Raw genomic sequence first — 27,250 nt, 5'->3', positions numbered from 1 at the left:
GACAACACTAAATACTTTATAGTCAAAAGATTTTCTGCTTAATAGTGACCTTTCAGTTAAATGTGCTACTCACTGGAACAACTTTCAGTGGATGCTACAATTTGTTTTTAAAACTTTACATTAGTGGATTGCTTTGCTACTTTTTGCCACTAGACAACTAAGTAAAAGGTTCTTCTGATGAAGTCTGGTCTTCCTTGCATGTGTTGTTTGCCCTTCCATTTTTTATATTGTACTTGTGAAAATCTGTCATCCTTTAAGCTAGTAGCAAGGGAACCTCTCAAGTGCTTTTTTTTGTTTGTTTGTTTGTTTTTTAACTTATTCAAGGAGTGAAGTGGAAAATATTTGAGATATTAAGCTAATTTCACATTTGCCATAAACTCCAAAAGCTGCTCTATATTCAGGAGAATTATGGGAGAGTGCTCAATATTTCATCTTCGTCTGTTCTTTCAGAATAAGACCAAAAAGCCTAAGCCAAAATCCGGTTGATTTTATTTTTGGTTCCATTAAACTAATTGTACTTGCCCATTGGAATAATATTCCCAAAGTGGTCATGCTGACATAGATTCTGCTACAAGTCACCTCTTGCAATAAAGAAGTGCACGCTAGTGTTGAGAACTAGGACCTGGGGTGGGGGATATGTATGTGTGTAGGTATATAAATTTGTTTGTATAAGAGGTTGTCTGCCTCAAATGGCAAATAAGTTTCTCAATATTATGGGGAATGCAGTTACAATGAAAAACACTTACAATGTCCACATTTGTAATCAGGATGGGTACTAAAAATGAGAGCCAATTGCTCTGTTCTGGTACTTCTGAGGCATTAGATCGAGCTGTACTCTGGTATTGCAGACTGTCCTGCACTACTCTCCTATTTCTACATAGCAGAGATCCAACCTGCACAGCCAAATCTGTAACTGAGTCATTTGGTTGCATAATATTAATGTAATTAGCACAATCTCATGTGAAATATTCAGTCAACATTGTAAAGAGATGAAAGGACAATACCAAGAGCAGGACAAAGAATTAATGACAATTACAAGGTGGCAGTAAACACCTCTGATTTTCACAGTTAGATACAGCCCCAGTTTCACCTGACTTGAGGGAAGACCTTTCTAATTGTCAGCACAAGCAGAACAATTTTATATTTTCCATGTCTTCACCGTGCAGAGGCAGCTTAATTCAGTCATCAATAAATTAATCCTTGTTGCCCAATGGAAAAATGTCAGGATGCTATAAAAGTAGTTATGAAATATATATACTGTGCTGTCCACTAGAGTATGGTTGTCTCTTTATCCAAGTGTTTCTTCCCATGTGCTGTTCATCTTGGGGACTGAATGACATAATTAGGAATTGCTCCTGTTTGTCCTTGGGATGAATGGTGTTAGCTCCTTGGAATCTTCAGTGTGTTCTTGATGGAGGTGGCCGCTGGCTCCGGTGTTAGGCGTACAGGGTGAGCTGCAGCCACTGAAAGAAGAGTTAAAGGATGGATGAGTTCTTGGTGTCCTCCCACAAAATGTATGAAGACACCTCCTTGTCTAGCTGGAAGGCAGCTGCTTGCTGTCACTTAGCATGGAGTGGCAGTGGGGAATTTTCTTGAGTCTCTTGCTCCTATTTCTCCTTCCCTTGCAAAAAGTGAAGGGTGTTTTAAATGGTCTCCCTCACAGAGGACATGAAGTTGAAACTTTCTAATTCTTCTTAACAAGATTTTTAAAAGATAAAGAGCTATGCTATAAGCCATGCTAAGAACTATTATCATTTAATACCATTCACTGTGTTTGTTCTAAATTGCCTAATAAAAAAATAATTTCAAAAGTTTTTTGATGGACTTTAAAGATATGACGAGGCCGCAGCCGTACCCTTCAGCACCAACTGGAGTCTTACAGAGAGCAGTTGTTGCTGGCAGATCATGGATGTTTTCTGTGTAAAATTGGTAGCAAAATTTTAGGAGGTTTTGGGGTTTCTTACCAATTGGGTGACAATTTCAGATGAACTCTATTCATAGAGTTCTCCATTGAAAATATGTACAATGATTAATACAATTAAAATCTAGTATTGTGATGTTGTGTTAGCCATACTCTCATAAAGCAGTTTACCTCCAGGACATTGAGCTTAATGATGCCATCTCCATCTTTGTCAAACGCGTGGAATGCCCCTAAAGTAAGAAAACAAAAATACAGGGAGTAGATTAGATTACTGTGTGAGTAAAGATGATTCCAGACAGGAAATCAAACGGTGCTCCCATTGTGAAATGCCAATTTGTGCAAGTCTTCACTCATGGGGTCACTTTCTGCTGCATTTTTCCTTAGTTAATTCAAGGAGAAACACAGTGGTTTCTTCTGTGTGTATGAGAGAACTTGTCATCTTAGACTCCCTAAGCACATATCTTTAATAATTAGCACCCTACATAGGGGCAGTAGTGCTGTGAACAAACTTTGCAGTGAGTATGATGGGTTCTGAGCAATCTGGGCCAGGGCAAGGTGTCCCTGCCCACGGCATGGGGGTTGGAACCAGGTCATCCTTGAGGTCCTTCCCAGCCCAGTGTGTTCCATGGATCCATGGCTGTGTCTGGGGGCAGGAGGGGGTAGGGCCATGGCACCGGGGCAGCCACTCACGGAACATGGCGTCCAGGCGCACGAAGCAGCAGATGAAGCTGTCGAAGTCGATGTTCATGTTCTTGTCGGCGTAGCGCATGGTGATGATGTCGTAGAGCTGGTTGTTCAGCCGAAACCCTGCAGGGAAGCAAGAACGGGCACAGCTGGGCTCGGGCGGGGAAGGCGCTGCTCCCTGTGGGGCTGGGCCACAGGCGCTGCCCTGGCCCAGCTGAGGCTCAGGCTGGAGCGTCCTGCTGCAACTGCTAAACTAAATGACGTAAAGCTATAAGGAGCTTCACTGTGTTCAGTTGCCTTCCTAAACCAGGAGCAATGCTTTGAAGTTATGATTTGAGAGCGCCCTTAGCACGTGAGTGACCTCGGGCTGTAAGTGTGAGGAGGAGAGCTGCAGACCCATAAGGCCTGATGGCTCAGCTGGGCCTGCTGAGAGCAAATCAGCTAAAACGGGGGGACAGACGTGCGGGAGGAAGTTGCTATAAAAACACAATTAAACAGTGGTCAGAAAATAGACAAGGAGGCAACTCCTTGGTGTGGTGGGACTGAATTTCTGGCACTGAATGCTGCAGCTTGTGCTGTGCCTTGAAAGGGTCTGTCACGGTTTGGGTGCAGCTGTTTTTTGGCTAAATGTAAGGTCATGCACAGCTTATGTGCTGTAAGGCTCTGAAATATTCTCAGTTCTAAAGTCAGGGAAGGAGGTATTTAACTATTTTCTTGTTTTACAGTGACAACTTCCGTGGTGAGAACAGAAACATGGAAAATAAAAATTACCCATATTTCTACCACAGCAGGAATGCAAATCCAGGTGTAGTTTTGTCTTTAGCAAAGGACTGCAGAATCATTTAAGTTTTGTAAAGTGCAAGGTTTGCCCTTTGTTTCTGTTCCTTGATGTGCCAAAATACTACTGAAAAGAAAGTGTCACTGAAATCATCCCATCTAGGTTTATAGTGATACTACATATTTTCTGATCAGAGGTTTTCTTGCTCCCTTAGAGACCCAATAAAGACATTTGTGGGGGGAGGCCTGCTCCCCAGGGAAAGAAGCATACTGGTGTGTCTGAGACAAGCAGGAAAAGTCCAAAGTCTCTCTTGTAAGAATGAATTTCATTAACTGCAAGTTTTGCAAAAACACTTTCTTCTCCTTGTGCAGGTAGAAGAGACTGAACCCACCGTGGCTCAGTACTGAAGAAACTTTAACATGACTCAAGAAATGTCCACCCAATTGCTTGTGATGAACACTTGGACATAGACCTGTTCCATCCCGGTTTCAGTACCTGTACACTTAGGTGGAAGGTTTTCCACTGTTCTTTGTTTTTTACTTACACAAATGTATAGAATCCAGAGTTTAAATGTCTTCAGTACTCCCTGGTCTCCCTGTATAGCAGGACCCTGAGTAGGACATCCTTAAGACAGCAAAGCATCACTCATTGCATTAAAGAGGAGCTGAAGATCTATTTGGCTGGCAAGACATACAAGGCTTGCCATTTGGATATTTGAGAAGCTCTGCCGAGGGAAAGAAATATTTTATAATTTCTCTAGGATCTGTCCTTAAAAGGCAGCACTGTGTTCAGTGACCTCACCCTGTGATGCACCAAAACAAAACGAAATTTCTTCAGCTGTGGATGCTGCACAGGGGGACAGTACCTGCATCATTGACTGCATTGCGCATCTCGTAGCTGTTAATGGTTCCTGAATGATCCGTGTCATAACGCTTGAAAATTTTCTGGAAAATGAAAAAAACACAGACAACAGTAATAAAAACTTGTCCTGCTCTTGAATGCACTCACTGAGGGGACATGAGGTGTGTGCCTCAGGCACTTAGAGGCTTTGCCACATGCCTTATATTGCCACTGCTGGGCATTCTGGGTTGTTAGCACAGAGTTCCTCTCAGATGCAAAATAAAATCATTTAGAATGAATTTCTGGGAAGCAAAAAAGCTTTCCCTTGAGACTCTCCTTGTTTGACTTGAGTTTATGCTGGTAATCCTCCTTGGCTTGATTGCCCTAATTAAGTTATTATTGAGGCCTGATTCTAGTTCCCATCATTCTCCTCCTTTAATTTGTATGCCTCTGTGCTACTCTCATGGGGGAAGGCTGTACATGAGATATTCAGGCTATTTGCTTAGGCTGTGAAGTAGGATGAGGAGAGACTCTTCATTACTTTTCATTTTTGAAATTAATTCATTACTATTTTTTAGCCTTTCTCTTTGATGGAACATATGTGGAGAGTTCTAGTTTTCCTGTAGTGTACTTGCACTGCAGAAGCTGTGAAGAGGAGCTATGAAGATACCAGCAATACCTGCCAGCTTTTAATCTTGTCCCAGAGATGTCGAAATTCATCAAAGTTTATCTTCCCTGAGCCATCTGTCTGTGGTGCAAACATTCAGGTAAAAAACCCACAATACTTTTAGGATAAAATCAATTAAGTCTGCTACTGATGAAGGGATGAATGTAAAACTGGGTTGGGGATCTCAGCATAAAGAGTTGACTCAGCTGTGCAGTAAAATGTTTGTAAACATTTGGTTATTGTGCATAGCATAATGATTCAAGAGTGTGAAGTACTGCTTTTTGTGTAGAAGATAACTTCTGATACAGGACACAGCTTTGCCTCTGGAACTTTAATATAATTCTAAAAATGTGTGAGTAGGATGTTTTAGTGGGTTCTTCTGAAATACCTCCAAATGTGAAGCTCACCCAGTTCTTTTTTAACTGAGCTTTACTCTGGAGTGAAGCTCTTTCTGCTTTACTTAAAATGAATTAAAAAATAAGCAAAATGTTGGCTAAAGCTCTTTGCAATGGTTAGGCTCCAACCATTATGGCTGTGGGTTGTAGTTACACTTTTGTTCTGGTTATATTTGAATGCAGTTACATCCTCTCAAAATTATGTTATCAAACTGGAAAGTCTAGGGTGGTTGTGGCAGAGGTAACCATGTGGCACCTTATAGTGTGTTTTATTGCACTTGTTCCAGACAATTCTGCCTGCATTGCAAGCTGAGCATACAGTAGAATATGTGATACATTATAAACTTAAAGAGATAAATACAGTAAGTTTATTGGTAAGAACTATAGTTATGTTCAGTTTGTTTTAAATAGAATAATGAAAAATCATGATTTAGAACATAATGTGGCCAGTCTCTGATACCTAAAGAAGAGAGTCATGTTGACTAATTTATTCTGTATTCTTTTGGGGGATATTTTTCTCTGCTAATTATGCTAATGTTGAGATGACTGGAATCAAGATGTGCCAAATTAGGAGTGCTTTTTTTATCTGACTACAGACTACAATTTGCTATTTTGTTTCCCTGGCTTACTAAGGTGTGCATTATGTGTGTGTGGTGGGGGGTGGTGAGGAATAGTGAACTCGAGTGGTTTCAAGCACTCCCTTTTCACCAGGAAAGGATACATCCATTAGAGCAATCATGCTGCGGCAGGATTCCAATTCAAACCCTTCTGACCTTAGGTCCTTATCTGAAACAAATGATCCCAGGTGATTGCAAATCATGTAAATCAGCAAGTGATTTTTGTCTCAGGTGTAACTATAATCAAAGTAAAAGCCAAACCTACTTCCTTTGTCCAGTAAGAAATGAGTAGTAGAGAAATCTGAAAATATTCTCAGTAATGTTATTTCCTGTGAATTAGACATTACTTTTCTTGACTTGTTATATACAATAAAAAACTCTGAAAAACTCTAACTTCTAGGTTACTAAGCAAGTCCAGGGTCTGTAGGTTAAAGTCTGCTAAAAAGGGAGTAAAGTTTGCCTCTTCACTAGAAATATTTTTGAAGGGCATTTGCAGACTGTGAGAATTGCATTATTGTCCCAGTAGTAATTCCAATGAATGCATCTGCTCATTTCTAGATTATCAGTACTAACAACCTGTAGAGATCATCTCTGTGAAAAGTTCAGCTTGTGAAAGTCTCAGATGCATTTCCACGGAAATGTAACTATGAAATTTCTGCATTTGAAAACATCAATAATTTTTAGAAACTTGGGGTGGGAAGTTATGCTCTGTCACAGATTTCTTTGCCCAGGGTTAGTAAAAGACATGCTCAAACTCACGTTTTTTTACGACATTATTGAGAACATTCCTAAGTTCCTCAGCATTGATCTCCATGTCCTGATGGAAATGTGGTAAGAATATCATTGGTTACATTATTCTTTATGAAAAACAATTTTATGGATGAATATGCTGAAAGTTTTTGGTCACTTTTCAATAAGACATATACATGTTTCAAACCAAAGGGCATTCTACTTCATGTGAACATTAGTCCAACTCTCTCCTGAGGCTGCAGTACAAGGTAGACCTGAAGTTACCATACAGTGCCCATTAAACTACAACTGGTAGAATGACTGGTAATTTCCAGCCAGTGTATAAGTCAAATAGCAAAATCAGAAAATTCCTGTATCCCATATGCAGCCACTTGATTTATGCAGTTCTTTTATCTGTTTTTTTCTTTACCTTCCATTGTTAATTATATACCAGAGGGCACTGCACTTCTAACTTGTTTATACTTGCTGTGCAAAACAGCATCTTGTAGGAGAGACAGGAGAAAAAGGCTGAATTTAAGTAAGACTCCCTCAGACACAGTGAGAATAGCTTATACATATACATGAGGATAGCTGTATACTTAATGGGGTTTTTATTTGATTTTACATATCTCAAAGAGAATTTGATGGGAGGAAATTCAAAGGAAATTTTACTATTCAATGTTTTGAATCCATGGAATAGTTAATTTAGGAGCTGTTGTGGCCAGGCTGCTTTGAGGGCAGAGGCAGAGATCAATTGCATACTCACATCCCCTGCAATCTGTCGGAAAATATTCCTGAACTGTTTTTGCTCTTCACTCTCCTCATGAGCTTTTGTTGAAGAACGCTGAAAAGAGACAAGCAGAGATACATCCTGATCCCATGGAAAAGAGAAAGGGCCTGGATGATTCACTTACCCTTGTGTGAGGGATCATCTTAGTGAATCTGGATGCCTTTGGAGGAATGGGTTGTCCTCCCACTCCTTTCCCTATGTTTTTGTTCATTCTCTTCCTTAAAACTGCCAAGTAGTTAACTTAATCCCATTGTTATTTTTGCTATTTGAAGGAGCCTAAATAATTACTTCCACTTCTAATTTTTTCTTCCAAACTATTGCAAAAGAGACGTTTGGAGCAGAAGAGGCTTATCAGAAAATCAAAGAATGATTTTGGTTGAAAGGGACTTTAAAGATTATCTTGTTCAAGCCCCCCTGCCATGGGCAAGGACACAGTATCTGCCTCACAACTGCCCTGTAGGCAATTAATGACCATATGAGAACTCTTTATGATGTTGGGGGCCCCTGCTGAAGACAAATAGCGTATGAGACAGAGGAAAATGAGGAACATGAAGCTTTCTCAGACACATGGAAAGTGCAACCCTGAACTCTGAAGCTGATACTGAAGAGGGAAATGAAAGTTATAGGTAAAAAAGTGAATTTCTTGGCTTATTTCATGTTTTCCTTTGTCTAAATGCAGAGGAAAGTTTAGATTGATGCTTACTTCACCACCTGCATGCTCTAGCAGTCATGCAGCAGAACAGCACCCTCCCTGAGCAGATGCTCCAGCAATGCCCACAGATGCCACAAGCCTGGATGCAGGATCTGTCTGTTAGATGTGTTGTGTCTCACCCACCTGCAGGAAGAAACTCTGAATTTGCCACTCTGTTTTCCTCCTCTCTGATAGCGAAGGAGAAGAGGGGGGCACTGGAGCTCCTGCATTTATTTATCCTTTATCCTCTGGCCAGCAAGGACTAGGACAGAGGTGTGTATTTGTAACAGGAGAGGCTGTGGCCATTGCCAGGAGCTTCTGCAGCCCCTCGAGCGCAGTTTGTGCATGTGCCCTCTGTAAAGTGGTGCTGCCTCAGGGGGCTGAGCGGGGCTGAGCTGAATGTGGGGAAGGAATCTCTCACAACTGGGATTCTTGTATGAGAGAGCAACCAGGAGATATTTTGAAGCACCTAAATCTTCCTGCAGAGTTGTTAAATAACTGAAGGGACAGTCTCTCTGTGCTCATGCTCATTAGATCTACATAAACCAGATGTGTGAGTCATGTTAAGATTTGATGAGAAGCTGTTTGGTATCTCAGGACACCTCTTTGCCTCATTCCTGTGCTCTCCTCAGCCACTCTTTTTTGCTAGCCAGACCAAGCCCTGTTTCCCCCTCTGCCTCTTGCTGCAGAAACCTTTTTCTCATCTGTTTGGGTTTTTTCACCATCTTTGCCAGCATTTTCATCTGGTGTCAGCTCCTTATTGCTGTTTGCTCTGTCAGAAACGAAGATGATAGGCTAGAAGAAGAAGAAGAGAACAAAAGAGAAGTGGAAATTACAAGAGAAATAGTGGAAAGGAAAATATTTGGTTACAAGCATTCTGTGGAATGTACATGCAGTACATGCAGAAAGTACATAGTCCTGCTCTTGAAAGTATGATAAGAGAAGCCATTTCTTGGAATGAAAGAAAAGAAAGGATTAAATAAAAAGGTGGAAAATTTTCTGCAGTTACTGCTTTCCTCATGCTAAAAAAGCTGTCAATTATTTTTGTAAAATAGTGCAATTTCTGGGTTCTAGCTTTCCTTGTCAGAAAGACAGTAATTGAAATTGTTTGGCTTCTTGTTGTTTTTGTTTGGTTTGGGCTTTCTTTTTTTGGTCTTGTTTTGGTGTTTTAGTTGGTTTTTGTTTGGTTGTAGTTTTTTTTTTTGTGGCGTTCTTCCCCTGTTTTTAAGTAAAATAAGCCTTCCAGATTCTCATTACTTAAACTGATGAGCTTGCCCCTCAAGGATAGTTGCACTGAAAACAAAAGAAATGTGAATTGTACACAGAAAAGGAGTTATTTGTGTAGGAGCTTGTTAGTTATGTGAATCATATGTTCTTTCTCTGTACTGATTCTTGTGGCATTCCGCTGTATGCAGACGTGCAATTGTTCTGGTCTGGTGCATTTAAAACAAGGAAGACACTGCCACATGACGTGAATGTATTACTCTAGAGTATTAATTACAATCAGCCTGTCTTGGGATTAAAATATCTGATAACATTTTCAAGGTCCAAAATGTGTTGTGTAGAATCAAAAATAGAATCCAGGACTTTGGTGAGCAGAAATATCAGCAAAGGGGGGTGGCTGCTGCACCAGCTGAGGGAAAGCAAGTGTGAGGGCACATGTCTGGAAAAGGGGTGCTTTTCACTTGCAGGGGGTGTCACGTTGCCTGTGGAGGGGCAGGGAGGAAGAAGAGTTTGAGCAACCCAGCTGATAAAGCTGAATAGTTTGTTACTCCTTCACCACCCCTTTGAGTGAGAGGTTGATGCTAATGGTGCTATGATGCTAATGCTATTTCATTGGAATATAATGTAGGAAGACAAAATATTTGCTGCATGCAAATGGCCTCATATCCAGCACCCTTCATTATAATACCAAGGAAATCTGTCCCTGGTCATGCATTGCGCATGCTCTTTGTCTTGCTGGCACTTAGCACATTGCACAGGTACCTACCTTGCCCTTTTTCTTCTGTGTAAAGAGACAAAATTAAAAGTGCTTGATCAGATTATGCAGAGCTGATGGCAAAGGTTTGTTTTTTTATTTTTCCCTTTCTTATGTTTATTTTTCCAGTTCCTATACTCACAGATTTTCCCATTTCCTATATTTATAGAGCTTTCAAATCACCAAAAATGAGGGAACATGCACCCACCAAGAAATGGCATACTGAAGGAAACACATTGCAGAAACCATAGCAAAACTGTGTCTCATCTCATCTGGAGCTTTGTCTGCTTGAATAAAATTTCTTTAGCTATGAGTATTCCTTCTCTTTTTCCCAACCTGCTGGTACAGTGGAGATTGAACTTCTATGCCCATAGACCAATGATATCTGAAGTGACAATTTAATTCCCTCACATCTGGACAGTTATTTTTCACTATGACAGCAAACAAAAGGGGAACATTTCTAGCAAGGTTTGATGGAGCTCAGTTTTGTGCAGCAGCACTTCCTCTGATTTTTTTTTCAAGACTTACTGTATTGTTAGCTCTAGTATATTCCCACAAAGATGTGTAAAACTCCAGAGGGAAGAGTTCAAATTTGTCATAGGTGCTATTTTGAATCAGAGTACTATTAGGTTCCCTTTTCAGCAAGCAAGTACTTCAAAATAAGGTAGTTTTTTTCTTTATTAAATGAGATGCCAATTTCACAAAGAAAGTATCTCAGGGAACAGAGCTAGGCCACCCATGGTAAATGGATAATCTCCACTGATGGAGGCAAAGACAATGCTTAGCATCCAGCTTCTTTATGCCAGGACCAGATTTCAAATCTGCAAAAGCATTTTGGTCTGAATCAAGTTTAGAAAGTAGCATATATAAAGCAAGTGTCACCAGAAGTATCTTAACAAGAAAAAAAAAGATGAGAATTTGTGATAAAGGTGCTGTCATGTAGCTGCAAATGATTTCCTGCTGTAGGTTTCCCTAGGTATCATGTTCCTCTTCTCTCTACCCCTATACACAAAAGAGGACCAGGACAGTACTTACCAATGGATGTTCTGCCTCAATCATATTTTCAACCTCCCTAAGTAGAAAGCAGAAAACAAATAAATCAGGAAAGTGACTGCTCCCAAAGTTGCTTATTTCTTTAGGTTGTTTTTAAGCAGCCACTCAAACTTTCCAAGCAGCCAGTGGTGTGGGCTGTATTCCAGTCTTACAGCTGCAGGCTCTAGGAGTAGCTTTTTCCCAGTTTGAGCTGAACATCCCAAGTACCATTTCCAGGACAGCTGGCACCTGGCATACTCTTGTAAAGAGCCTTTATAACAGTGAACTGGAAGTAAAACAGAAGATCTTTGGCCTTAGTAAATGCATAATAGTTTGTTTGCAAAGGATATCCTGCAAGCAGTAAGCTTCTCCAAAGACAATTCAAAGCAGGTTCTTGTTAATCTATAAAGTAAGCTTGTGGAAATGATTTTGCAGCTTGGAGTTTCTAATGGGGTTAAGAAAATAAAAAACAAGGTATAGCAAACTGGTAACACAACTTTAACAGACTAGTGAGGTCATTCCACCTATATATAGATAAATAGCTCTGCAACTTACTCTGAAAGACTTCTTTTCTCTGAGAAGACCCTGAGGATGAATTCTCCCTCCTGGTGGGGGTCATACGTTGATGGGATGATGACGTACTCGCTGGGAGGTAACCGGAAGCGCTCAGAGATTTCTCGCATGTTTATGTAGGTCTTACTTCTAGCTTTGGAGGCATTGTAGAGGAAAAAATCCTTCTGCAAGTGGTGCTTAGTACCATGCATCTGCAGAACAAATGAGTCCATTTGCCTTCAAGGAGGTCTTGCCCATTGCCCAGGTGGGTTGCCATGCAGGCAGTGCATGGCTGGGACAGAAAACATGGGAAGCAGCAGCTTAGCAAGCAGGGGGCTGAGGAGTGGTGGTAGCTGGTGGCAGGTACAGAGTCTGTCACCTTTAAGTTGCCACTGACTGAGTCTAGTTGTTTTCCGAGGGCTGCTCCAGGGGCCACCTGCAGATTGTGTGGCTGACTTCTGCTGTGTAGGCACTTGTATCTGACACTTTTGCTAGATACTAGGTTGTGTGTAACCAAAGCTCAGCCACTTTCCTAGGAGGGTGTATGGCAAGGAATGGTGTGAGCAAACTCCTACATTCAGAGTGGTAAAGTGAAGATGCTTTCAGTGCAAATGTGTCCTTGTCTAGACAAAACATGAGTTCTGTATCTGCTAAACAAATGTGAAAATCAAACATTGCATTAGTTCAAATATGAAAACTAAGCCAAGAATTGTGAGCTAAACACACTTGCAGGCTGTTTTTTGCGGAAATAACCATCTGTAAGATAGGGAAAGGCAACATTCAGACTATCATCCTCATGCTTTCCGGGTAGCAGTCTTCAGGTGAGCTTGTTAGCAAAATTTGTGATGCCAATGATTCTGCTGCTGTGAGGCTCAGAGAAAATGTAATCTGTGTATTTTTAATAAGCTTTCTTCAATGTCTGAAAATACCATTAATTTTCTAAACAAATTCTAAGACTACAGATAAAACTCTGTGAGTGCACAATGTAGGCCAATTGTATTATTTTTAGGAGGAAATGCAAGTGGCTTAGGGTGGTTCTGCATGGAGTGCTGAGGCTAAGCCCTCACAGGCACTACTTCCTGGATCTCTGACCAACTGTGCAAGTGATGGCCAGGCCGCCACAGAAGAGAAAAGAAGCACTGATGAAAAGGTCCAAGTGAAAATGGGGTGTGAGTGAGAAGGAACTAAAAATTACTCACACTAGTAAACATTCAAAGCAAAAAGGTTAGCAGTTCTACTGCTGTTACATCCCTGAAAACAAACTTGACTGGACAGTCTCCTGCTGACTTACTGACAGGCACTACAGTAACACTAGCTGTGGGTATACACCAAGTTGTCAATCTGGCTCCGTTCTGCGCATACCTCTTTGGGCACCTTAGGGAGAAACAGAGAGAAGAAACAGTCAGAGCTGCAAGGGGAGACTACATGTTTATAGGTCATACAGAAGGACATTCAGCTAGAGTTCTGGGGACACAGTAATTAAAATGTCCTTAGTCAGATAAGCACTTTCCCTCTTCCTTTCTAAGTTTCTTGGCATCTACATGAAATCAGCTAAAATCTGAACCAAGTATGTTTGTGCAAGGGATTGAGTAAACTGACTTTTTCATCAAGTCAATAGCAGGGACAGAGGTTAATTGCTATGTATGAGTCTTGGAAGTCTGTTTCCTTTTTCACACTCTTCTGCCAATGAAATGCTTAGTTTCAGAAAGGACAAAAGGGAAGATTGAAGAATATACAGGAAAGAATATGTTAAAATCTGGCATTAGGTCACTATAAAAGCCTAAAAAGTGTCTTACTTAATAGATGGGTAAACCCTGACATTACTATGGTACGAGCAGTGAGAAAGACTTGAATTTCCTTCCTCTCTTCAGATTTTCCGACTTCCTTGCAAAGCAAAAATTGCAATTGCCGTAATCAGCTGGAATGATTCAGTGACTCTCTTGGTAAATGCATACTGTTAAGATTTGCAACCACAGTGCAAAGAGCAAAATCTAGAGCTGTTACCTCATAGATGGCAAAGCCAATGGTGTACAGGTTGGCTCCCAGCTTGCGCTCTTTCCTCCTGTTTTTCTGCATCAGTGCAACAAGGAAGCTGCAGATAACCTCTTCATCCTCAGGATCATCATCTTCCTCCAGGAGCTTCAGGCGATACTGGGGATTGGTCCAAAATGTATCTGTGAAATCCCACCAGCAACCCAAAGAAAACATGTAAAGCTTCAGTCTTCTAATGATGCTCATGATCAAAGAGAACTTGTAAGTTCCCTGCCTATGGCTCCTGAGGGAAAGGTTAAAACTGGGCTAAGACATACATGGGTTTTTTTACATATCATGGCTGTTATTTAATTCTAACAACTGCATAGCAAAAGAGGATATATGGAGAACTATCATCTGATAAACTTCCGAAGTCCCTAAACCTATTGCTAATCCACAAAACTGAATTTCCCAAGTGAAATCTAACTGTTAGGGTGAAATTTATCCCATTTACTTGGGGCACTTGAAGTATGTGAACAATGATTTATCTTTGCCAGGGCTGCCTTTTGGGCTTACAATGTTCTGTTACAGCACAGTGACAGAAGATTTCCAGCTACCAGTTGCATGCCTTGTCCACTGAGGAAGCAGGGCTTTTGCTATGGCTGAGCACTAACCAGGCTGAGGTACAACTTAGCCTTTGGGATCTAACCTAGTCCCCATCAAAGAGGCCGTATCTCTCAAGACCCTTTGCTCACCTGGAAAATTGCGGCAACCTCCAGCTGAGCAGCCTCTCACCCAACGTCCTTCATTGACTGACACAGTCCAGGTCTGGAATTTATCCACTTCCAGAGTATCAGGTGTGAGGTTACAGATCTCAAGCTTTGTGAAGTGCCTCATGAAATCTTGAAATGATATCCTGGAGGAATTGAGGGGAAATTGAACCCAAATGCTTTTATATGGTTGGCAGTTGTCTGAAAGACCCTGGGCAATTTGAGGATGGTGACCAACAGCATTGTCAGTACTGGGACAAGTTTGCAGTGAGAACGCCACATTTTCCAAATGCTTTTGGTCTGCTGGTTGATGAGTTACCACAGGTACAGCTCCAAACCCAGGGAAACTGAGCCGAGAGGATGGTAAGTAGGAAGGGTGATGGAGAGCTTGTGGAAGTGTAGCACAATTAGAAAGACTGTGCTGATGGCACGGAATAATCTGGCGGAAGAATGAGAGGATCACAGAGCAGAGCTTATTGGGAATATGAAGTGGAGCAGAGATCATTGCAATGGTTTTAGCATATTTGTAGTAGTGCAATGGCATTCATTTTTGCTATGATTGCACATATCATAGAGAAACTGATGCTCTCACCAGAACTCCCCATCCTCCACGACCTTGTGCTGCAGGCGGATTTTCTCTGCTTCATTAACAGAGTCCCACTCCTCTGACCTTCAAAGGAGTAAACAAATTAGTTTAGGATTTGCAATACAATTCTCATTAAAGTTTCTACACTTTAGCTTCTTAGAGTGAAAATTCAGGAGTCATCTTGCTACCTCCACATAATTTTTCCTTTGTAAGCTTGCAACTAATTGTTCTCAATGCTATCCTCTTCTCCACATGCCCAAATAAAAGGAGCAATTGTCCTTCTTCTCTCTGCCTTCCTCTTCGAATCCCTCTTAGCAGCTCTCAAATATCTGCTGAACTGTGTTAATTTTACTTAGCTTGAAGAAAAAGGCGTTTGCAGATTATCATTGATGGCATACCTATTGAAATTCCTTTGAGGAAAACACTGACATCTTGCTTCATTCAGCTCTTTTATAACTTAAAAGATTTTTCTACTGTCATATCTTGTTTTGAAAATCAGTAAAATCAGATTTAATGCATCATTAAATCTGGGCTCTGTCTTAATTTCCATTTATTAAAGCTTCTCTTAACATCTTATTAGGTATCCTTTTCTATTTTACAGCTTCAGCTAAGAACTCAATCAACATCAAACAAAGGCAATTCAGATACCTCATCACTGAATATAAGGATTATGAAAAAGCAGCATACAGGCAGATAAAGCTGCAACTTCTTTTTCAAATCATGTGAAGCTGTGTTTTACTCACTTGTCACTCCAGGCTCCATTCCATTCCACCTGGCCCCAGGGGTTTCTCAGCCTTACCAGACGTACTTTTTCACCTTTAAATACTGTCTAATTGAAAAAAGAATGCAACAAGAATAGGTTCAAAAGGAAATGTTCTGCCTGTCACTACACCCTTCAGTGATGGTGCTTTTTCGGGCCACACCCCAGCCTGATTCTGGGGTTTGGCTGCGGGAAGGCCAGGAGGTGGCTGCTTGTGGTCACGCTTGCCCAAGTGGGCGTTGCCCCAGAGAGCCAAAACTTGGATAGCTTTCTTTGTCCACAAGATTTTTAATTTATTTCAATACAATTTTGTTTCCTTAGCTCCTAATTTGTTTCGCTTTTCATGCCCCTCATAGCTTTGCTGCCGTGCGTGGGGCCGGGCCAGCGGCGGCTGCAGCTGCGCGCAGCTGGAGGGGAGCGGTGCACGTACCTCTTCCACGGCCGTCACGGAGTAGGCGTGCCCCTTGACCAGCCCGCAGGACATCCGTGTCTCGTACTGCATCGGCACTATGGTCTGTTGGACAGAGAGAAATACCCGTGGGACTCATACAAAGCTCAGCTGCCTGCTTGAGGCAGGGCTTTCACAGGGAGGGTGACACCCTTCAGCTAACGGGATTTTTTTTACCTTGTTGTCCTTTTTATGTTTGTCAAAGTTGTCAAGCCCATAGAATTCACATTGATGGTTAGAAAGGAATTAAAAATGGAAAAAGTTGGCAATATCAATTGGAAAGGACATTTTCTAGTATCTTTTCCCCCTTTTTGTAGGCTATGGCTTTTTGCACTTGGAACATGGCAGGATATAGCATGCTTAATCAAACAATTAGCTTTTTGTATTAGAAGGACTGTTCAGCCTTTTCTAGGATGCTGTGTTCTGTTTTCATACTATAACCTCAAACCTATTTCCTTTTTCTTCATTTCTTCTCATGTTGTTTGCCATTATTACTTGTCAGTATTAACTAAGTATTAATTAAGTATTAACTTCTTGTGACCCGGACAACTTTTTAAAGTCCAGATTTTGGAAGTGTTTCATCTGCCTCTTTCCATCAAGAGTCCTGATTTTTTCCTGGTGATGGTTTAGGAATATGCAATAACCAGCAGCACAACAGCTGCTGGGGCGACAAGTATAGAAAGAGTTTTGCAATCTTCTTTTAGAAGACAGTCACTGAGGAGGAAATTCTTCCCCTAGACATGGGTGGTTTGGGCAGCCATGCTTGCAAAACAAAATAGTCATTCTGGTCTTTCCCAAAGAATGACACCATTTCAGTCGTTTAGGAAGAACTAAATATGGATGTCAGCAGAGAAAAAAATCAGCTATTTCAGCTACAAATGCAGAAGGAAGTTTGCACAACCAAAAGTTTTGAGTGATGTAATTGTGGAGGCTTTTTCTTTGTTCTTTTGTTTTGTTTTTCTCCCACCCTTCCCTATATCCCTGTAAAACAACAGATGTAATTTCATTGTCATGGAAATGCAGCTCCTTAAAGGGCAAGGTATGACAGCTGTCTGACACAGAGAAGTCAGCAACATATCCCTCTATAAATTTGAAAGCTTCTAAGTTGTTCAGTATGGGATTTTTTCTTAGAGGGTTTTAACATCCTTCTATTTTGCTAGATACTTACGTGGATATGCTGGAGTTACTTTGTATTTCATCACATATAAAACTCCACATGTTTTTCCTTTTCCTTGTTAGGAATTTTTAGTGAGGACTTTGTTGACAATAAAAAAAAAAAAAAAAAAGAATGTCCCTGGAGCATACTCTCCTCTATTAATGGGTAGAGCACTCTGTCTCAAAATAAGTTCACTAAGAGCTTTTTTGCTGGAGCGAGAACTGTGCAGAGCTTGCTTTTTCTTTCTTTGATATTCCATGCACACTCAAGGATCTTGTTCTATTCTAGCATTTTAGTTTCTTCCTTCTCTCCACTCTATTCAAGCAAGAGACTTGATAAAATCCACTAATAAATTTCTTGTTCTGAAAATTATAAGCCTGTGTCACAAGCCAACAGCCCTTTAATGCCTCAGTATCAGTGAAGCCCTCTAGTATCAGTCACTGTGTTGGAAAGCACTGAAGTATTTTAACACACACACACACACATATCAAACACCATCCATAAGAACATTTCATTAGTGTTATTCTGTGAAACCAAATAAGGATTTAAAAGCATAGGTGATATTTTTCTCTGTTTGTAGATAAAAGCATTCTGAAGTCAACTGCTTAGGAGACATACCCAGGCTGGTCTCTCCTCCATGCCCTGGTAGTCTACAGAGGACTGAGTCATCTGGGCGTTTTCTTGATTCTTCACCATGCGGGCAATCAGTTCCCCAATGTTGCTCCGAGGAGCTGATCCATACGAAAACCCTAGGTCATCCTGGCACAGAGAATGGAAGAAAAGTGTCATGAAGATGAGTGATAAAAGATAGCCCTGATTACTTTTCTTTTCCCTCATTATGCCCATACTTATCTACAGTGGTCGATGGCAGTGTTTGTTCTCCCACCTTTACTGAAGTGTGGTACTCCATAAAGAATTAATTTTTTAACTTTTAAGTTTACTATAATAAGTGATGAGAGTCTGAAGCCATGAGGACAATAAAGTATTAATTTGCACACTTAACATCTTTGACATGAAGATTTAACAGAGTTGCAGCGTCCTCATACTAACCTATTTCACTGGGTTAGGCTCTTGAGGGGGAAGGGGTACTGGTTTTGCTGATTGCACCTGTTCTTTCCATGTCCATGTTCTACTTCTGTTTATTTCCCTTTTGGCACTCACTGTTTGCTAGTCTCTAGGAAGGATTACTCCATCTCCTAGAAATGGATGTTTTCTATGTGGCCTAAACCAAGCAGTTCCAAAGGTGATATATGTTTGGTAACAAATGAAGAGGTCCCTCTCCTCTGTCATTTCTAGTCTGCTAAGTTCGTATGGACTCACATCAATGGAACTGGCCATGAGCGATCCTCTGTCAATGGCATGTTTCATGATTTTATAGATATCTTTAGGTGCATCCTTTATCTCATAGAACTCTGTGACTCCTCCAGTGAAGTCCTCCATGGCTTCAGTGGTGTTGCCTCCCTTCAAAGCTTCATATGACCCATGGAGTCTTGGAAAGAGAAAAGGAAAAGGTTCTTTTACACAGGTATAGATACCTATCTATATATTTATATCCATCTTGTGTGTGTATTACTACAGCTATGTAAACACACATACTAAAAACCCACAACCCATCTGTCTGATAACTCACAAGTTAAAAGTTCTAAAACATGCACCTTCACACAAAGGAAAAAAAAATATAAGCTGAAAATTAAATGTAGATTTCTGAATTAATAGCAAAACTTCCTAGAAAACACGCTTTAACCCATCCTCAACTCCAAGGCATGGGAAAAGGCATTGGCCTATTGAGGTATGTTCTCTGTGTGCTTCCAGATGCTGTATGCAGTGGTGTAAGCACCGCCTCAGGCAGAGCCTTGCTGGGGAGCGGGGCACAGCCCCGCGGTTTGCTTTACTTTGCATAGGCCTTCTCCAGGAGGGCGCTCCAGAACTCGTTGCGCTGGGAGGACTTGGTAAAGACCAGCTGGTTGTTGTAGGTGGGTAAGCAGTCATCGATGACGACATCCACCCAGTTTCCATAGCGCCAGAACTGCTCAAAGGCAAACAGAAAACAACAACCGGATTGACTTGGTGCAGGGAGAGGAAGCCTGGCTGAAAAGTCAGGCTGAGAGAGGAGAAATGTGAAAATATACTACTCCATAATGTGGCAAAAACTGATGGCTACTGTGAGGGAGGCAGCAGTACTGAATTCCCCTGGGCAAGAAGTTCCTTAAGAGAACCAAAGGAAATGTGGAAAGCTGTCAATCTTTTCTGAATAAGTTCTTTGAGAACTTGTTTTGACAGACCAGCTCTTTGTGGGCCTAAAAGCAGCTGCTCTTGCCCAGTGCCCACGTGTCTGTGCTGGCTGAAGTGCTGCGTCTGAGCAGTGAGGCAGGACCAGGCACCTGTTGGTGCTCTTTACACCCAGCACACTGCAATCTGCAAATGCTTCTTTGCTGGGTTAATGCTCCCTAATTGCTTTTATTGGCTGGCCCTTCTGTGACTGCCCTGATGGAAGAGTTTGGGGTCAGGCAATTCAATCCCTTTTCCTCCCTGCTGTCACTCATGCTTCCAAAGGGTAGGGAAAGAGGGAAACACATGCCAAGAGCTGAGCCTTGGGTAAATGCTCGCCACTAGGCGGAGCGACTCACCTGGAAGTGAAAGATGCCAGCATAGTTTTGTATAAAGGACTGGTCGTGAGGTATGACTCTACAGAGTAGTTTTTTATTCAGTGTCAGGCAAGCAATGGCAGCCAGAAACCAGCAGTTACCTGTAAATGAGCAGATGCAGCAGACAAAATGAAGGGAGTGAGCAGCTAGAATCAAAGGGAAAACCTTAGATACTGCAAAGTGTCATGTTAATTCTCAGTAGAGCATGATTCTCCATGTGTTCTGCAGTACTATAGCACTTTATCTATTTGTGCTCTATGGGCATTGTTCATGGCCAGGTGCACACAGGCTAAACGAATGACATTCCCCGTACTTTAGAAAAAGCCTAAAATCTGATGAGCTCTGTTACTTGCATTAAGAATTCTCTTTTTTATGTGAATCTTTCACTAAAAGTTCTTGCCTGGATTGCTACTAAGCAGATGTCAACAATTTGCTACAGAGCAAAGGAATCACTGAGACAGAGGATTTCAGATATCACCTTGGAAACAAAAGAAAACGAAGGATTTAAAAAGCGCAGAGTTGAAGTAAGAATTTCGTACCTAATTCTCCTTGGCAGATATCTGTTCTATTGGCTCCACCAATAATAAACCGTGGATTCTCACAGATTTCCTGCAAAACGGAAACAGATGGATGAGCAAGAAAAGCATGCATGATGATGCCTGTTTAGCACAAAAGTAAAGTAAATTTTAGAACATTTTCCTATAGGATAGCTTGTGGTATCAAAACCTCTCTCACAGTTTTCATCTGCAGAGTTTCGCTATGAAAATGTTTTGGAATATTGATGTTCCAGACTTCAGTCAGAGTTTTTCTCATGCTTCTACAGGGTCTAATATTGAGCCTGGAGTGCTCCCTCTGTACTATAATGTGAAAACACACTGAAAGGAGAGGAACTGGGGAATTTTTTTTTCCTGCACAGTAATTAAAAAACAAAACATTGGAGGAGACAGGAGAGCAAGTAGATAAAAAAAAACAAAACCAAAATAACAACCATGAGGGAACAAGACTAAATTATTTTAAATTTATCTTATGTCCAATTTGCAGTAACAGGCATGTTGGGGCATTAAAAGGGTTGAAGAATGCATTTCATTGGGAATCAACGTTGTCATTACTCCTTCTTAAAATTAAAGGATCAGATGTTTAATTACCAGAAACAATCAGTTGCTGGTTGAGAGATTTTATTCTTTTTCTCATGTTGCAGTATGACAATGCTGCATTCAAAAATGTGTACAGACATAATCTGTCTCTGAGGACAGGAAGATCTCCTTTCATACTGCCATTGCACAATGTATTTGGTTTGTCTGTATTTATACTAGAACAGAATGGGTACAAGATGCTGTACAAGCATAAAAAGTTAAGACGTTTCTTCAGGGAGGGAAGGCAAAATGCAACAAGTGAGGTGGGACAATTGCAAGCTTACATAGAAATCTATAATGGACAAAGATTGTAGTGTAGAGGAAAAACCAAGAAAATAGTGGCCATAACCTGTCCTACATAGTGAAAAATGTCCCTGCTTTATCCCATCTGTCATACTCAAATACTTGGTATGGAGAAGAATAAGAAGAAACAACTTCTGGACGCATCTCTTATGTGGGTAAGGAAAGAAAGATATTGCAACCTGGGGAGCACTCTCCTGAGCTGCTGCAAATTGGGAAGAAGACAAAGTATAGTCCAAGAGCCCAATATGTTGAAAGATGTTGGGACTAGAGTGGGAAGGAGACAGAACAAAAAACTGACAATTGCTTATGTGGCAGCACACAAGGGCAGCTGATGCTATCTCTATAGTCTAAAGCTTTTTATTAATATCGTCAGGGTGGCCCTGGACTTTCCCAGACTCATGTTTCAGGTCTTGCAGTTTTGCTTGGCTAAAACCCACTTTTTTTCTCCTTCACAGTTATCAGAAGAGTTGCTTTGATGTGAGTGTTTGGATTAGTCATATAGCCAGACAGAAAGACCAACTTCTGCCACCCTGCCACCAAGCCCTGCAGACACTTTACTTTCCTCGAGGGAAGGAATGGTGGCATTGGCCTGTTATTTTGGGCCTTGGTCAGCTGTCAAAGCAGATGTTTGATATGCCTTCATGCTTTTCTCCACTCACTTGTCTTTTTGAAAATATTCTTCCTCACATTGTTGTGGTGCTCTGCTGAAAAATAGTCTGAGTTTTTGCTTTGTATTTTTTCCAACTCTATTATTGTATTTTGGCTCAGTCTTGCTCTTATTGTAACTAGCTTTTAAATCCAGCCTGCTGTATTTTAGTTGATAGTAGTCAGGTGCCACCTAGTTGTTTCCAAATATTAAATGTACACCAATGTGTTACTCAGAGCTGTTTACTGCATCTTGGGGTCATTTGTTTTGTAGGATGCTTGGTAAAGGAATGCAAAGGAGAGAATTGCAATTGTCATATGGTCTGGTTTAGATATGACAGAAATGCTTTTCTTGTATTTCTTTATGGAGGCCAGGTGTGTTTTGCACACTGTGGATATGATTTTAATTTTTATTTTCTTAGTTCATCTCCAGCTGCACTAGTTTGCTGAGTACAGCTGAAGTTGCAGAGAACGGTATCAAGGTCTTCCAAGGCTGAAGTACTCAGTCAGCAGAGTGAGACGACCTGTTGTCCAAGATGCAGGTGGCAGGTCTGTCCTTCCTGTCGTCCTGGCTGAGCAAGGGATTGCTCTTCATCTCCTAGGTGAAGTTATCACAGAAAATCCCAAGAGGCTGCACTTCCTTGAGGCAGTAGTTCATCTTTTAGATGAAAAGAGCCTCCTCTGATCTGAGTGCCTCGAGACTGCCTTGGTACTATCCAAAGGAGCTTTGTGTTCACTGGGTTGATCCAGTTCAGACTGTAATTTCATTACAAAGAGTCAGTTACAGCAAGGAAAACCAAGAATCCCAGGAAAAATCTAGTAGTGGTGCATATTGCATTCTGGGAAGAGATTATTTACGAGTCAGTTGGAAGGGACCACTGGAAAATGCAAAGGCAGCATGCAACTAAAAATGGCATTTGACCTTTGTTATATTTTCATTAACTTTTCTTGTGTATCAGGAATAAATTTGCCAGTCAGCTTATACTGCTGCAGCAAAAGGCATTCATTCCTTTAGAAACTGCCATTAATAAACTATGGCATTCTAAGTAAATTCCCTAAACTGATCCTGTCAAATAGAGGAAGGATCTTTTTCAGCCTAGAGACAATTTGTAGCTTCACTGTCTCTTGGTCTCTTATGGTCTAGACCATGCTTTTAAATGGCTGTGCTGCACACTTCAAGGCACAGCTCAATGTCAAATACCAAGCTGGTTTTAGAGCTTCCGAGTTGGATTATCTTAATCTCAAAGTTCTATCTTGGTGGCACTAACTTTGATTTTTGCTTTGTGGCACAACCTGTACAGGCACACATTTTGTGATTAGTAAATTCAAACAGCTTCACATCTGTGCAGTAGAGGATCTGACTGATTAAGTTGAATTCCAAGCAAAATCATTTCAAGCAAAATACAGTAGTTTGTTGACATGGTTTTGTTTGTATTCATTATGAAAAGAAAGCTCCTCCTGGTGATTTTCTGGCTATGGAGAGGATCACCATGGGGAAGTCATTGAATGTGGTGGTTATGTTGTGACTTGGCTGTGAGCGAGGAGAATGACAATGTTGCATTTGAAAGCACAATGTCATACTAGAGCCTTCCTATCCCAGCCTTCACTGGTGTAATTAGATCCAAACAGGACTGCATCAGGACCTCTCAATATTCCATGTTATGTTATAACACGGACTTTTTCTCAGCTCTCAAAGATCAGTGGCCTTATCCTTGCTCTCAGCTGTGAGAAGTTCCCAATGGCAGCATAGCTGTGAGAAGCACAGCCAGTCAATGAGCTGGATATAACCTATTGTAGGTGTAAGCAGCTGTTTGGGCTTCTCTTACTTGCTGTGGGTGAGTGAATAATTTAATATTTTTCATTAACTGAGGGGGATTTAATTTCCCCTCTATGTATCTAAACCATGGTCTTGCATACTCTGAACAGAAACACTGGAGGGATGGATCCTACAGACTTTACTCAGGGAAACATTCATTTGCTTTTGTCTGAATCGAGTATGAGGAGTTCTTCTCTGTGCATTCATGTCGTGGCAGGGCAGTCACTAGCCGGGTAGAATTACAAATACCTTTTTGCTGTCCCCATGCCAGGGCTACCAGCTGCCCTGCCCAGCACCTGTCCTTCTGTGGGTAAGGGACAAGGCCAGTCCTCATGCATTCGCTGCCCTCGCAGCAGCAGAGGACACGCATTTTGGGAGGTGGCAGGGGAGGACCCGACCTCTGGGTAGAGGGGCTTTGATATAAATTGGTGAGGTGACATGACTAAGGTAACTCAGGAAGCTAGAGAGACAGGAATAGGTTGGGTATTTCCCAGCCCTCTGTGTTAAGTGGGATCACACATTGATCACTTGTTTATTTGCTGTGTCTGGAGGTATGTGGCACATAAAATGCCACAGGGAAAGGATCTAAACTGGTCACATTAGGATATTCTCTCAGGAATTCTGAAGTGTGAGGTTTTTTTTTTTTTCTTTTAAACTACATTATCAAGTTTTATTCAACTATTAACTTAGATTTCAAAGTGATTAAAATTACCACTTTGTAAGAGTAAATTTTATAAGCTAAAGTATTTTGTTTCTACAGACTATTACAAAACACGGCCTGTGCAATTGAGTATATGTGGTGCTCAAATGATTGCTTTAACCTCTTAGCAAAATACTCTTTAACCAGTATTACTCCTTCATATTCATTTGACTTCATAAAGTTTTGGCTTGTGTCAAGAAAACCCAGGTAGCTTTGGCTTTGAAGTTTACATTGTATTTTAAGTCTTACATGGTCCCCAGCCTGTGGCTACTACATGAATAGTAAGTCCAAACTTAGATATTCATGAGGGACTTAAAGAAATGTCTTTGAAATTAAGACCCTGATCTGAACCTTTCCAATAAAAAAGGCTTGATCTGTGCCTGCACACTTATATAAGACAAGTCTGAGGTTACATTGTGCATTTATTTTGTTTTGATGCTTTCTAATATGACACTTGAGGTCTGTCTGCTGCAGGATACTGGCACTTATCCACTGCTGTACTCATCCACTCATCCATGTACTGCTGTACTTCCCTCTGCAGAAAGAGGGGAAATCCCATCCCTTTACATGATTGACTTGGGGCTGCATTTAAGCCATTCACACACTTTTCTAGAGGTTAATGCAGCTATGTTGATGATGAAGGAGTGACAGGGCACAAGTGCACAGGGCACAGCAGATGGGGGACTCATTTTGATCACTCTACATTGCTCAAGTTGTTGCTGTGACAGAAGCACGTGGCCTTCCTCCACGTCTGTAAGAGCTGCCCACAAAAGCTCGTGGTTTTTTGCTGTTCGGTTATACTCCTGTGGTCAGTTTTATCTATCACCACTGACTTTGCCCCTGAAGCACAGATTTGAGGGGTAGTATGGCAAATATAAAAGAGGTGGCCAAAAGCTGCCAAAGAGAAGGAGCTGTGGAGGCTCCTCATACCAACACTCTCACTGTCACACAGGGGATGGCAGGGGCCAAGGCACTGTCCCAGAGGCTGCCTTGCTGCAGGGGAGCAGCTGCCCAGCAGAGATGACAGGGAAAAAGTGTAACTCCTCCTGAAGTAGGAGGGATAATCAGCTGGGAACTGAGGTGATAGTCCTCTGCCAGTGAGAGAGACAGGGGAAAAAAGATGAGAAATGGCTGGCTGGGGACTACCCACAAAATAGGAAAATGAATGGGAATAGTAGCCAAGAGTGGGTCTTCATAGTGATTTGAATACCCATTCATGTTAAGTTGGATAAACAATGCAGGGAACTAAGAGCATGTTTCAGACCATAACCTGTCCTTTTATTTTCACACATGAGAAAAATGGCAGAATACCAAAATAAAAGTTTAAGTGAAACAAGGTAGTATTAAAAAAATTAATCCTCAGAAAACCCAGTAATTTTTTGCAGAAGGAGCAGAGATTTTCTTTGGTACTTTCAGACAAGAAAATCCCAGGTGAACCATGCAAGAAGAAAATTCAATTCCCTGTATCTCTTTCTAAATATTTAATCCCATCTCTTTTATTGTTGTTGTTTCATTCTGTTTTATTATTTTTTAGTCATTATATACACATTACCTAAGCTTTCACAGCCCTAGCTAATTGTCTCCCCGGAAAGCTCTAAGGAAATATATTTCTAGTTTATTCCACCTGCCTCTCCAACACACAATTTCTGCAGAATAGTAAGCTCAGGGTCTACACTTCAATTTACAGAAAAAGACAATCAGCAAACATGTTACTTACACGTGGTCTTTTCCATTCGAACTTGACGGGGCTTTTCTGGCTGTAGAAAAGGGACGACTCATTTGGTGGGAAATCAGGATCTTCATAGAGAATGTTTTTCTCTAGACACTTCTTGTGAAGCTCTTCATAGGTCTTCTCCTTCACATGGATAATGGGCTGATTGCGACTTATAATGGCAGAATAAATGCCCCCTGTGCCCCCTCCTGCCCCCTCCGTAGTGCCAGCAGCGGTGCTGGGGACTGACCCAGCAGCCGTTTGCTGAGCCACCGCTGCATTGATGGCGGTCGGCATGGGAATCAGGCTGACAGCAAATGCTGAAAGACAGCAGGATCTTGCAAACCAGAAGGAGATTTCAGAAAAGAGGAAGTTGCAGTGCAAACCGTTTTTTCTGTCTGTTGAAAGCCTTCTAGTCAAACTTGCAAGCCAGAAAACTCCATGTGGTTTTGCATCCTCTTAAGGGATAGTATTTTGTCATCAGAAATTGAAATTTTTTGCTTGATGTGGGACAAGATGATCCCAGGAGTTGGCTCGCTCCTGTATCTGAGTTGTATCTACAGCATGTGTGTGTGCTGTCCTGTGCGTGTAAGCGTCCAGAAGGGACAAGCTTTAACTGTGAAATCTAAAAATAACTGCAGGCAAAGAGAGTAGGAAAAATGAGAGGGGGGCATTAGTGAGTGTCAGTCTTCTGTGCAGCTTGTGCCGAGGCCAGGCATGCTCCTGGGACGGGCTCTGTGTGTGGGCTGACTCCTGGTGCAAGCAGTTCATCTTTTCCTTAAGTAGAGGGAACTGTGAAACTGGAAGCTAAACCTGCTGGCTTGGGAACGTTATGTACAAAGTACTGCCAGGAAATGGTCCTGACATTACTGAAAGAACTGTTGTACTTGACTTGTTTTGACCCTTTGTGGCAGAAAAGATACAGACAATTT

At 41.3% G+C, this 27,250-nt stretch overlaps 1 protein-coding gene across 4 annotated transcripts; it reads right to left on the bottom strand.

The window, feature by feature from the left end:
• Positions 1-467: 467 nt before the first annotated feature.
• On the bottom strand, positions 468-27,046 carry CAPN3 (calpain 3). Of its 4 annotated transcripts, XM_030275497.4 has the most exons (24): positions 26,325-27,046; positions 20,550-20,619; positions 19,993-20,111; positions 19,258-19,391; positions 18,686-18,854; positions 17,984-18,124; positions 16,192-16,275; positions 15,745-15,830; positions 15,008-15,085; positions 14,401-14,561; positions 13,679-13,848; positions 13,037-13,048; positions 11,678-11,886; positions 11,126-11,162; positions 10,103-10,117; positions 8,806-8,907; positions 7,398-7,475; positions 6,662-6,719; positions 6,007-6,071; positions 4,903-4,971; positions 4,249-4,327; positions 2,612-2,728; positions 2,093-2,151; positions 468-1,463 (listed from the first exon to the last, which is right to left on the bottom strand). In XM_030275497.4, exons 1-24 carry the CDS (start codon positions 26,613-26,615, stop codon positions 1,437-1,439), a joined length of 2,430 nt encoding a protein of 809 aa, XP_030131357.4. In that variant the 5' UTR covers positions 26,616-27,046; the 3' UTR covers positions 468-1,436. The 4 variants fall into 4 exon arrangements, with proteins under 4 accessions (XP_030131357.4, XP_030131358.4, XP_072786121.1 ...); XM_030275498.4 differs by lacking the exon at positions 10,103-10,117; XM_072930020.1 differs by lacking the exon at positions 13,037-13,048.
• Positions 27,047-27,250: the final 204 nt, after the last annotated feature.

The sequence above is a fragment of the Taeniopygia guttata genome, chromosome 5 (genome assembly GCF_048771995.1).
Source record: "Taeniopygia guttata chromosome 5, bTaeGut7.mat, whole genome shotgun sequence".
Lineage (NCBI taxonomy): Eukaryota > Metazoa > Chordata > Aves > Passeriformes > Estrildidae > Taeniopygia > Taeniopygia guttata.
This window is presented reverse-complemented; position numbering and strand designations above follow the sequence as displayed.

Excerpts from the sequence above, each read along its gene's own strand:
- CAPN3 (XM_030275497.4), bottom strand. The coding sequence starts at position 26,615 with ATGCCGACCGCCATCAATGCAGCGGTGGCTCAGCAAACGGCTGCTGGG. Across the intron at positions 2,729-4,248 it reads CAATGCAGTCAATGATGCAG|GGTTTCGGCTGAACAACCAG; the intron begins GTACTGTCCCCC and ends GCTTCCCTGCAG. Across the intron at positions 2,152-2,611 it reads GCGCCTGGACGCCATGTTCC|GGGCATTCCACGCGTTTGAC; the intron begins GTGAGTGGCTGC and ends TTCTTACTTTAG.